Below are 12,880 nucleotides of genomic sequence, written 5' to 3' on the forward strand. Positions count from 1 at the left end.
TACGTTCAATGACTTAATGTCATCTTGGGTCTACAATGGCATTGGACTTTTCCCATCTCTGGTTACCTTAATGATGCTCTGGCAGGTCGACAGAGGCAGGCCCACCAGGCTGGTGCCGTTGATGGACATGATCTGGTCCCCAATATTCAGCTTTCCTGACTTCTCTGCTGGGCCTCCGTGCATCATGTTGGCTATGATCACAGTCGGCAAGATGGATCCCCAGCCAGACTCCACAATCACCACACCTAGGATTTCCCCTTTCTGCTTCTCTATGAAGACCTGAAAGGAGAAACATAACACTTAGAAAGGCTGAATCAGCAACCATCCAGGGTAGAGAGAGAAGTCAAGGCATTTCCCCTGTTCCTGTCCTGATGAAACATGACAGACACTTCCCTGATGACTCCAACCCAGACGAATGCTGTCCTCTCTGTATTCCACGGCATCTGGAGTTGGTAAGAAATGATGTCATGCAGGCACATACCCCTTTTTTGTAATTCTTACTCCGTAAAAGCCATCCTGCCTTGGGGCTTCCCAGTGGCTCAGTGGTAAAGAATCCACCTGCCAATGCAGGAGATTGAAGAGATGCAGGTTCAATCCCTGAGTGAGGAAGATCCCCTGGAATAGGAGTGGCTACCCACTCCAGTATTCTTGCCTGGAAAATCCTATGGACAAAGGATCCTGGCAGGATACAGTCCACAGGGTCGCAAAGAGTCGGACTTGTACAAGTCAGACTCAGCACTTGTACCTGCCTTGGTACTACAACCACGAGGGGTGTCATATTTTGTTTTGTTTTTCCTGTAGTCCCCAGTGAAGGGCAAAAGAGACTGTAGGTGGGGACTTTGGCGGGATCTTATGGTTTCCAGAACAGCTTTCGGATTCTACCACAGATCCCCCATTTCACAGTGCCTCATAAATTCCCTCCAACATTTAAGATTTTTGAGTTAAAAATAAACATGCATTATAGAAACACTTCTCTGCAACAAAAAAGTTAAGAAAAAGAAAAAGGTTGGAAGTGCAAAAACACTGGCCCTAGATATGCGTCATTACTGTGGCTTTCCCCAGCTGGGCAGAGAAGCCGGGAGCTGGTTTCAGATATGTTCAGTTTGATAAGGCAGACACACCATAGACAGGTAAGATGCTTCTTGGAAGCAACCAACAGATAGTATGTGTGTATTCATTTCTTCACATTTACAGATCCACACATGCTCAAACTCATACTGGAGTGGGGGCTGCTGGGGCCTGACAACGTCCCTTCATGGGCTGGTGTCCTCCGCCCTGCTGTTGCTGCCGCTCACAACTGGCCCCTTTCCTGGAGAACTGCCCTAAGCCACATGGCAGTCACCACCTACTAGGAGTTGAATCGTGTACCCCTCCACCCTCCAAATTCATACATTGTAGTCCTAACTCTTAGTACCTCCAAATATGAACTTGTTTGGAGACAGGGCCTTTTAATAGGCAATCAAGTTAAAATAAAAATGATTAGGGTGGGTCCTAGCTCAATATGATTAGTATCTTTATAAAAAGGGGAAATGTGGCCACAGAGACATGTGCAGAGTGAAGACAGAGTGGGGAGAAGGTGACCATCTATCTACAAGCGAGTGAGAGGCCTGGGATAGGTCTTCCCCCTCACAGTCCCTAGGAGGAACCAAGCCTGAAGACACCTTGATCTCAGGCCTCCAACCTCCAGAACTGGAATACAATGCATTTCTGCTGTGGAAGCCCCCAGTGTGGGGAACTCTGAGCACAAGCACACTCACCTACCTCTGTCTGACCTCACTGCCAATGACTGATGAGCGCTGGGCACAGGCCTACCAGCTCTTTTGGCTCCAGGTGGGACAAGACAGTCCTGTGATGTGTGACCCAGTGCTTCCATTTGGATCAGAGGATGCTCATCCCCAGCGAGGCCACCCCACCACCCTTGTGCCCACACTCACTGTTTCCTGAGTGTACCCTGCCCCCACCTCCCCACAGACCCCTTGAACCAGAATTCCCATCTCAGGCTTTGCTTCCAGGGAACCTAGGACACCTAGCAACCATGAGTGAATTAAAAGATCACTGGCCCACGTCTAGGGAATAAAGTCCAGGCCTCTCACCTTGGCTGGACTCTCAGGCCTGCCAGTTCTGACCCAGGCCTTGCATCCTCTCATATACACAGTCCAGCCTCAGTGCCTCATCCGTGGCTCCCCAGATGATTCCTGAGTGTGTGAAACCTCATGCTTCTGTTACTGGGGCCCAGCCCTCTGCACTCTACACTTTTCAGAGAATACCCAGACCCCAGAGCAGGTCAGATGGCCCTGCTTTCCTCTAGCTGTTCCTGCAGAGCTCGGTCCCAGGGGGAGCCCAGCACCCCTCATCTGACCCCAGAGAGCTGGGACCAGCTCCACTCTGCCAGGCACAGCTGTCTCTGAATAGTGCCCACCGAGCATCATCATTTAAGATCCTCCCTGTTATAAATGTGTCCTTTCCTAGACCGGGAGCTTGTAAAGACAGGGTTTAGGTCCTGTCTGCTTCTGGAACCCATCCCCAAAGTCAGCTGTGGATCACAGCGGGCAGAGGACACCCTGCCACGCTGGCCACGGCCCTCAGCTGAAGTCTTTAAGAACCTGGGCCACACATGAGGGGAGCCAGAGACGGGGCTGAGCGCTCCGCAACGTCCTGTGAACACCATGTTCCACCCCAGCACCCTGCCTTCCCCTCCTCAGTGGGCAGGCCCAGCCGGCCCAGTCTGGGGAACAGGTTCAGGGAGGTACTTGCATCTTTGCAGTTTTCCGACTTGGAGAAGTGGATGAGGTCGTCGTTGTACATGTCCTGGGTATTGAGCAGGTCGCTGTACTCCTTCTGGCTGAGATCTTCGGGGTTAATCCCATTGGCCCTGAGGAACTCCTGGTAGGCCACGCTGAAGGCCTGCCCGATGGACTGTGCAATCAGCTGGGCCTGGAGAGGAGACACAAGGTCAGCAGGCCAGTGCTGCCAGTAGATAACCTGGGTCCCTGAAGACTGCCAGGCCCTAGGCACTGGCTAGCCCAGTGGGTCTCCATGGCACAGCGGTGCCTTCTAGAGGGCATTTCCAAAATTACTGGGGACATTTTTTACTATGACAATGATCATAGGGCGCTCCCGGCATTCGGTGGACAGGAGTCAGAGATGCTAGACTTACTGCTGTGCAAAGGACAGTCTTGCCTAGGATGAGCTGTACATGAGCTTTACATCCTGCACAATTTTAAGATATCCCCTCTGGACATTCATGTACATATTAACACCTGTGCTCAATTACCTGAGTCTAGGACTCAACTCTAATTTATATAAAACCACAAGACTTATTGCATGGCTGTAAAACACAGTCAATGTTCCAAGAATATAACTATTATGTGAATTGAGAAAAGATGTGTTCTCCAGCACTTTACCACGAGAAAGCTTCATGACTTTAGAAAATCATCAGCATCAATGCTGTTTGTGAGATGTGGGTTGCCAATAAATTATCTCCGTCATTCTGCACACTGGCTATGGAGTTCTTCATGTGTGTGTGTGCGCGAATGTGTCTATCAACTATTGTATTTTAGCTATCAACAACTTTATTTTGACTTTCCTTTTATTTCTCCTTTGTATTACATTTATGGCAATACTTTGGTTATTTTGTGAAAACTTTTTCAGAAAAGGAGATTATATGATCTATGAATTTCATTCATATTATCTATGAGCAGGACTCTATAAAATATTTGCTATGTCAAAGGACTGTTGGGTCCAACAGAATTGAGAACCCTGATCGAGTCCAACCCTGCATTTTCTAGTTGAGGAGGCTAAGAGGCCCAGAGATGCAAAGGAACCTGTTCAGGGTCACATAGCTCACAGGATGGGAACTCTGCTTCCGTTGATCTTTCTCCTGTACTAGAATTGAACCACCTTTCCCTGCATTAATTAATAAACATCACAACTTGGGAGAGCCAGCAGCAACCAAGCCTGTGCCACATCACATCCCATATAAACAGCATCACATAAATTCACATCAAGTCTATAATGTAAGTATGACTGGTCCACAAGCCTTCATCCTAAGCTCTGGGGGTAGGGTTTCAGAATTCAGAAATGTTCAAATTTTACAAAGGTAACAGACTGCATACATCATACATTGTGTAAAAACCCCACCAGAGGTTGGAGAAGTTCCTAAACACATTCAGTAATATTCCTGCAACAAAATGTGTGAGATTCATAGTAAGCTGGACAAATCCTATAAAGTGTCTCATTGCAGCTCAGAGCAAGCTTATCAGCCACATGAATACAAAAATCTCCTTTGTTTCTCAGAGCTCTTAGACTTTAAAACTGTGGATCTGTTTTACGTATTGTTTCCTTGTTTGCACTGGGGAGATGAGGAAAAGGAGGTTGAGAGCTTAAGTTGGGGTGGGGTTGGAGGCTGAGAATCCTGGCAGCTTAATTCCAGAGCCAACCTCCTGCCCGCCCCTGGTACTGCTGCTCTCTCAAATTCCAGGGGGTAGAAAACCCACAGAACAACAACATGCTCTAGGGCAATGTTTCAAACACACAACTCTCATCTCCATTCCTCCTTTCCCTATCTTCAGTCATTTTTGCTGAAAGCAGTTAACAGTGATATCAGAACTTTCTGCATGGTTGGCCTGGGGGAAAGAAATGCTGCTTAACATTTCTCATTCTGAGAGTCTGGTGACATCACATGTCATGCCAAGGACCACCACACTGCCTCCTGCCGAGGCCTCGCTGTGGGCATCAGAGGCTCGTGTGAACAGACAAACTGAAAAAAGTGTCTGAGAACGCAGTTAGTGGACTTCCCGACCATTGTGAGTGGATGCACCGGGCCGACAGGTCAGACTACTCCCATCTCTGCTGGGTCTACCTGAGCCACGTGGCAGCCTGCTCTATAGAAACTAAGCGGCTGCACTGCCCGTACGTGGAGGTGGGAGTCACATCCAGGTCTCCCGGCTCTGGAGCCCATGCTCTCCTCTCCTATCCTGGCCTTGGAAGCAAAGATTTCCAGGTCCACTCTTGCTTCTTCCTTCTTCCCCTTCATTGTCTCCCCTACAGACCCAAAGGAGCCCCAAGGGAGACAAAGTCCTCCTTTAGGAGCACCAAGCCTGGAGAGGTGGCTGAGGGTTGAACCGGGACCTCATGTCTGGTAAGCAGAGCTAATGCCATCTTTTTGCAGGCCTGCAGGACACATGAAACAATGTTCTAAGTGTTACTCTGTGGGAGCTTTACAAGAAACTTCTCCCAGTTTGCAAGTTTGGTCTCAGTTTCGCAGGAAAAGTGGACAGAACGGCCAGGACAGGTGCTTCAAGCTCTGTCTTCTCAGCAACCTGTCTCTGGGGCTGAGAACCAGACAAGTAAAAGTTGGTACAAACATGTAAGCATCTCCTCCTGTCTGAGGCTACAGCCACGAGGGCTCCGCTTCCCTGGAGAACTGCCTCTGACTTCTAACTTCTTAGAGGTAGGCCATTTACTGAGGCTCAATGAATACTCTCTGGCAGAAAAACAGCCCCTTTTAAGGAGACAAGGCTACGGGCGGCAATTTTCTTTAAGTAGATAAGGTCTCTCTGCTCAATATATGAAAGACAGCTTGTTTCACTGCGGCAGGAGGAAAATTTATCTCAGTCAATGGCACTGACCTGGCTATCTCCGGGCAGGCTCTGCAGTTTGAAACCATTGCGGGGCTATGGCCCCGGCCTGGAGGGAGCTGCCAAGGCCTGTTGAGCTTTGGGAAAAGGATGGTGCTGAAATAGCTTGAAGCTCGGTGGCCTCACCAGCAATTCTAGGGACAACTGGAGAAGAAGGCTGAAGGGAAGAAGGAGCCCCACCTTTGTTTTAAATTAGCTTCCTCTGCTGACTTTATCATGTGGAGAGATGGGTATCAGGAATCCCTGGCTTTGTGACTAGAAGAGCAGTTGGGTTTGCGAAGGAGCTGGGGGCTGATGCTCATGCCATGTGGTGCGGAGGGGCAGGGACGCCAACTTTCCTGTTAGGGAAGGGCAGTCCTGCACAGCCCTCCAGTGGCTTGTCTCCTTGCCTTTCCCCATACTCCGTCAGCAGGCCTGTCTCAGGGCCTCTGCACCTGTTCTTTCCTCACTCTCAACTCTACTCAGGTTCGGCTCCAATGCGACTTTTGAAAGGACTCTGATCATTGCCCTACCTGAAACAGCCCCTGCCCCTCTATCCCTTGACCTAGTTTTTCCTGATTAAACATTCCTCTGCCTAACGTTATATTATGTATATTTATCTATTCATTTTCTGTCTCTCTACAACCTTCAAGAGAAGTACCTTGTCTGTTTTACTCAGCCTCATATCCCCAGCACTAAAACAGGGCTTGACACATAGTAAGTGCTCAATAAGTATTTGTCTCACCTATCATTAAGGCTCTGAGAACTAGAGGGAACCCGTTTACCCAAGGGCAGCTCAGATCAGATTACGGGGAAGGAGATGAGAGGAGGCCACCCTTACATCTTCAGACTCGAAGACATGGCAGATCATCTTGTACTGCCTTTTTCCGTCCTGGGATGGGTGGGAGGCTTCCACATTCTCCTGGGAGTTGGAGCGGGGCATCCGCCTGCGGGCCATCAGCACAACTATGTTCCCGATATCTGCGATGTAGGAAATGGTCCTCAGAGGGTGGTCCATCATCGTTTCCTGGAGGGGAGATGGGAGAGGCTGGTGAGTCCAGAGTATCATCTAAGACCCAAGAGGGAGTCTGCACCCACAGTGTAGCCAAGCGCAGCCCACATGTGCTGCGGGTGTGGGAGTGGGTGGAGGTGCTCTGGGGCTCACTGCCAACACTGTGTTGGCAAATTTACATGTACCTATCCAGGCCTGGAAGCAGTTCCCTTGACTGGTGATAACCCAGAGCAGGCAGTGGTCTGTGGTATGTGAAAAGGAATTTAAATCATTTTACAACCAGTAGAATCTCTGTGGGTGCGTGCTAAGTCGCTTCAGTCATGCCTGACTCTTCGCAACCCTTTGGACAATAGTGCCCACCAGGATCCTCTGTCCATGGGATTTTCTAGGCAAGAATACTGGAGTGGGTTGCCATGCCCTCCTCCAGGGGGTCTTCCTGACCCAGGGACTGGACCAGCATCTCTTGCGTTTCCTTCACTGGCAGGTGGGTTCTTTACCATTAGGGCCACCTGGGAAACCCCTGGTGGGGAAGCTAAAAAAATAAAAAATCTGCATGCAACTACTGTGTTTTGTTTATGTGTGTATGTGTGGTTTTAAACAAAATTTCTTCAAAGGCTAATCTGTTTAAATTCATGAATCTTCTGACAAAGGTTTGTGAGAATTATTAACAAACAATATCTGTGGCTTGTTTTTCCCTTTGATCTTTAACAGCCCCAACCTTCCTTACCAAGTCCCTCCCTAACCCCTACCCCCCACATCAGCAGCAAGCACTGCAGACACAGCCTCCGAGATTATGTGGAAGCCAGCCAGCATCTGGGCACAGCTACCTGACAGACACGGGCACAATCTCCTGGTTGCCATGCTAAGCTTCACCCCCTAGGAAGGTGGGAGCCGGGGAATTAATACCTGTGTGTCGGCGTTCAATACTTTGATTCTCTGGGTAGAAATGAAGAGATCCACCTCGGTCATTGGCTGAGATTCACCTTCAGGAGCCTGAGAAGGAAAACGCACCAAGGGAAAGCTTAATATGTTGCTCTGACCCAGGTGCGTGGGAGCAAGCTTAACTCACACACAGGGGCTTCGAGACACAGTCACCAGAACAGCGATTCAGACTCCAGAATGAGGCTGCCAAAGCCAGAGGGACCACACAGAGGATGGACACAGGGACAGGAGTGAGCACCTCCAGGCTACAGGGAGAAATGCGGACGTCCTTTGCCTCTTCCGCCATGGAAGCAGTAGCTCACTGCAGCAGATCTAACTCTCTGAACAATGACGTGAATGGCACGTTCTGCAAGGGTTTCAGAGCCCAACAGATGGAAGGAATCAGGGTGACTGACTCATACCCCCAGGACCTTGGAGAAGTCAGAGTTTGCTCCTACCCAAGTGCTGGGGGCGGGGGGGGGGGGGCGGGTGTCGATGTTTACAGCAGGTGCAACAAGGCAGCTGGAGGCAGTTCTGGTCAGAGGGTCTTCATGTTCCCACACACCGCAGCAACACAGAAGCCACCCCATTAAGAGCGAGCCCCAGTGCCTCAATGTCCCACGGGTAGCTCTTAAGCACTGGAAGCTCCACACCCAACAAAAGCGCACCAATAGGTTCATTTAGGGCTTGACTCTGCACACATGTGGTTATTAGCGAGTTTTCTTTTTTGCATCCAGCAATCTGACAAATCCACAAATCAAACATGACTAGGATTGAGCAGACCCAGGTCCCTGCCATGTGAATGCTCCTGAATGGTGGGCACTTGCACACTACTGCAGGATCCCTTCAGCATTCCCAGTCTGCTCCCTGGCCTTCCTCTGGAGTGAGATGACTAATGAGCAACAGAAAACAGCCACTTTGGGCAACTGAGTTTTGAGAAATGTTGGCTTATGGGGCGGTTCAAAAAGAAATCTGAACAAAAACTTGCTGGATGCAGAAAACAAAAACACGAAGTACGAAAAAAGGCAAAACATAAATAAATGAAAAATAAAAAAAAACAGGCATAACATCAAGCTGATGAAGTTGTTTGTACTGCACCTTCTTCCTGCTTTTGGCTAATTTCTGGGCCATCTGCTTAGCATGGAACAAACAGAGACAGGAGAACAGTTAGAAAAGAATTTGCAGAGACTCAAGTTGAAAAGGGAATTGACAAACTAATATCGACAGTGGTATATAGCATTTCTGTGGGAGGTGGACTGGCTTTAAAAAAATCCCACTAGACTACTGATTCCCTAAATCAGAATTTGGTAGTTGGCAGGGGCAGGAGGAGGAAGGACATGTACTGAGGTGCCTTACACTTAACTGCAATTGATGCTTTCAAAGAACCAACTTTTGGTTCTGTTGATTTCCTTTATTGTATGCCTATATTCTGTTTCATGGATTTCAGCCTATATCTTTATTTGTTTCCACTTTCTTTGGGTTTAATTTATCCATTTTTTTCTAGCTTAAGATGAAAACTTAAATCATGGATTTTCAAACTTTTTTCTTTCCTGATAATATTTAAAGCTATGAATCTCCCTCTAATCTCCACTTTAGCTATATCCCACAAATTTTGATACATTGCAATTTAATTATCGTTTCATTCAAAACACTTTCTAATTTCCACTGTGATTTCTTCTCTGAACCTTACTTGTGTTCTTAATTTAAACACATCTGAAGATTCCCTAGTTACCTTTTTGTTATTGACTTCTGAATCAACTGTTCTTCATTAACTCCAGTAATACTTCTTGCCTTAAATTTGTATAATATTAATAGAACCTGTGTGTGTTAGTCGCTCAGTTGTGTCCAATTCTTTGCAACCCCATGGACTGTAGCCCACCAGGGTCCTCTGTTCATGGAATTCTCCAGGCAGGAATACTGGAGTGGGTAGTCATTCCCTGCTCCAGGACCTTCCTGACCCAGGGATCGAACTCTCATCTCCTGCACTGCAGGCAGATTCTTTACTATTTGAGCCACCAGGGCTTCAATAAAGCCTATTTCTAACTAGAAATGGATATAAGATTTATTCCAGATAGCAGAGTTCTATAAGAGTAGAAACTCTGAGGCCAGACTGTCCAAAACTGAATTCTGGCTCTGCTACGTACTAGTCATGTGACTTGGGACAAAACACTTAACATCTCTGTGCTTCAGTTTCCTCAAATGTAAAATGAAGGTAAAACCAGAATTTACTTCATAGGACTGTTGTGAGGATAAAATGAGTACAGCTGACCCTCGAACAATGTGGGGTTGGGGTGCCAACCACCACGGGGTCATCCGTGTATCACTTACAGTTGGCCCTCTGAATACATAGCTTGGTTCCTCTGCACCCACCATTCTGCATCCTTAGAGTCTACCGATCACAGAGTCAACTGATCTTGGACCACATAATACTGTACTATTTACTCCTGGAAAACATCCAGGTATAAGTGGACCTGTGTTGTTCAAGGGTCAGCTGTATACACAATGCTCTCAAAACAGTGCCTGGTGTGTTATAAGCACTCTATTTGTATTTGCTCTTAAAAGATTATGATGTTAGACGATTATAATTTGCCTGGGTTGGGATGCAATCTCTTGGCTTTGGTAAGGCCTGCTATATACACGCAGACATTACCTGAACGATGGTGAGTCAGTGGCCGAACCACGGGCACTGCTGTGATGATGGGGGTGGGGTGTGGGAAGAGCAGCTCCCTCACACCCTTGGTACTCACCTGGCACCAAAGCTCTTGCTCTCAGCAACACACCACTACCTCATAAGCAACTACTTGTGTTGTCTGTGCAACCTCATGGCGGAGAAACTGGATGAGTCAGCCATCCAAACACTGAACAGCTGATCTGGTACACCCAGCAGACCAGGGCAGCCCCAGCCCCACAGCTCACACTGATGGTCAAGACTTAGTGATGAAATAGTCTACTCTGGGGAAGTCTGGAGGCAGCAACTGCAAGCGTTATCCTAACTGCTGCAATGACAGTAGAAATATCTGTGCATCTGAGGAGTGGCCCCGGGCTGATGCTGTGCCACACAGATTCCTGATCTGCACCAGTTATAACCCTCAAGATGACAACTGCTGTAAGAGCCTAACCTTTGTCTTACCTCCCCTGAAATGATACGGCAGTAATATGTGAATTTCCACTATTTTTGATACCAAAACTTAATGGCCATTGGTCAAAATTCTTCACCTGCAGGATGAGAAATCTAATCTGAAGGGCCCCTCTCAAAGGAAAGCAAGCCTGCCACCAACAAAACGCCCACTTTCTGTTTTTACTGGGATGGGTGATGAGGAAGAGGATCCAAAAGGCAAACCAAGTTTCATGAAAGGAATTTTGAGAATTTTTTTATGAAGTCAAAAATATGTTGTACACTTAAGAGTAACACCACCCTTAAATCACTTATGATGTCCAAGTGCCCTGAAACAAGTTAGAATTAAAAATTTAGGCATAAGTTTGGAAATCTTATGGGGGTCAGGGCCAGAATGAGAAGCTGGAGCAGCAGAGAAAGGACTTAGAGCCTTAAGGCCCACATGCATCTTGAAGCAGGGGCTGATAACATCCATTTAAAGCCCTGGCTTTCACGAGACTTGGGGCTCACCACCAGCAGGCTGGCGATCACCAAAGGACACGTGCAGCAGTGTGCATCCAATCACTCCATCCGCAACGTGTACTGAGTACCCGCTGTTGCTAAGACCCTCTAAGGCTAGTTATGTCTGGGATCCTCTGACCATTCTAGCTTTTCTTTCCCCAGCTAACACTTACTGAGCACTTAGCACATGCCCATATCCTTCTAAGCAGTTCACATGTAACAGTATAAAACCTTACAATAACCCTGTGAGGCAGGCAGTACATTATCCTCATCTTTCAGAAGAGAAAACTGAGGCACAGAGAGGCTCATTAACTTGCCCAAGGTCACACAGCTATTAAGTGGCAGAAGAGATAATCAAACTGGAAACCAAATATATTCCAAATTGCTACGGTGCCAGCTGGACATGTTTCTCATCTATAAACTTCTCAGTCCGTCTCAGTCCATCTGTAAAATGGGGTTAATGATACCTACCTCACAGATTTCCCACCCTCTCCATTTGGAGGAGTTAATGAGATAATGTACGTAAAGGGGCTGCTATCCATGTCAATATCTTCTTTATCGACCATAGACTTCTTCAGGTCAGATGGGAAATCAGCTGGCTTAGACAAGGTAACACTGACAGAAATTCTCATTTTACAATTAAATTTTGAAACACCTAAATAAAATCTCTCCATAAAAGAATGGAAAAAAAAATCTGATCTTTTGGGGCAGGCTAGTAAAGACAGATGTAAGAATATTTGATAATGAACACACCTTACAAAAATGTGTGGACCAAAACAATACCAAAAGGCCATGGAGACAAACACACCACACTGCGTGGACACGAAGCAGTTTCTACAGCTCAGGCAGTTTCAGCAGCTCACCCTGTCTTCGGTGGAGGAGCAGAGAGTGAAGTGGGAATGAGGGTGAAATGAAGCATGGAGATGCAGTGAGAGGAAGGGGCGAGTGAGCTTGCTGTACAGGCTTCTCAACTGGTTCTCTAGGTAGGGTCAAGGCAGGGTTCCCACCTGTGGGAGGGCTTGGAAGGGGATGCCTCTGCCTGCTTTAGATACTGAGTGTAGGGCAAAGCTCCCTCTAGAAGTTTTTCCTAAAACATATTTAAAAGAATCCCAGCAACAAGACGATTAGGTATCACCATAGGGATAATGTATTCTGCTTTCAAGTAATTGTGGAAGCTTCTGGTGAAACAAACTGAATTAAATCTCCTTAGTACAGGACTTCTCAGAGCCTTCACTAAGATAATACATGTGACAGATACCAAAAATATCTATGTGGTGGCGTTTCTTGTGTTTATCTGCCAATAGAACTCCATCAGCGAGAAGCGCTGCACTTGACCAGAATGTGAGAGCACGGCTAGAGAACAGAGGCTCCTTCACACTGGACGGATGGGCCACACTTCTCTCAGGGGGCGGTTCCCGACCTGCAGCACACATTACCACCTCCTGGAGGGCCTATGAAAACAGGTTCCTGGGCTTTACCTCCCTGAGTTTCTGACTGGGTTGGGAGTCTGCACTTCTAACAAACTCCTGAGAGTCTGTACTTCTAACAATTTCCTAGCTGATGATGCTGTTGCTGGTCCCACTTTGAGGACCATTGCTCTAATGCATTTCTAAATCATATGGGAAGCTTTCTGGAAGGTTATTCTTACTTCTCAAAAACAGATGAACTAAGGCAGAAAGAATAGATTAGGGAGGGTGCAAAGATGAAAAAAAA

At 47.3% G+C, this 12,880-nt stretch overlaps 1 protein-coding gene across 5 annotated transcripts in view; it reads right to left on the reverse strand.

The window, feature by feature from the left end:
* The window catches only part of APBA1 (amyloid beta precursor protein binding family A member 1), a 237,291-nt gene that overhangs the window by 18,194 nt on the left and 206,217 nt on the right, over positions 1-12,880 (reverse strand). For 4 of the 5 annotated variants that reach the window (XM_005210012.5, NM_001205814.2, XM_059889083.1 and 1 more), the window contains 5 exons: positions 8,650-8,682; positions 7,537-7,623; positions 6,460-6,645; positions 2,755-2,934; positions 67-279 (listed from right to left, as the gene is read on the reverse strand). In XM_005210012.5, coding sequence (XP_005210069.1) covers positions 67-279; positions 2,755-2,934; positions 6,460-6,645; positions 7,537-7,623; positions 8,650-8,682 — 699 coding nt within the window. The remainder of the gene's footprint in view (positions 1-66; positions 280-2,754; positions 2,935-6,459; positions 6,646-7,536; positions 7,624-8,649; positions 8,683-12,880) is intronic. The other variant, XM_005210013.5, reaches the window with a different exon arrangement.

The sequence above is a fragment of the Bos taurus genome, chromosome 8, assembly GCF_002263795.3.
Source record: "Bos taurus isolate L1 Dominette 01449 registration number 42190680 breed Hereford chromosome 8, ARS-UCD2.0, whole genome shotgun sequence".
NCBI classification, from domain to species: domain Eukaryota; kingdom Metazoa; phylum Chordata; class Mammalia; order Artiodactyla; family Bovidae; genus Bos; species Bos taurus.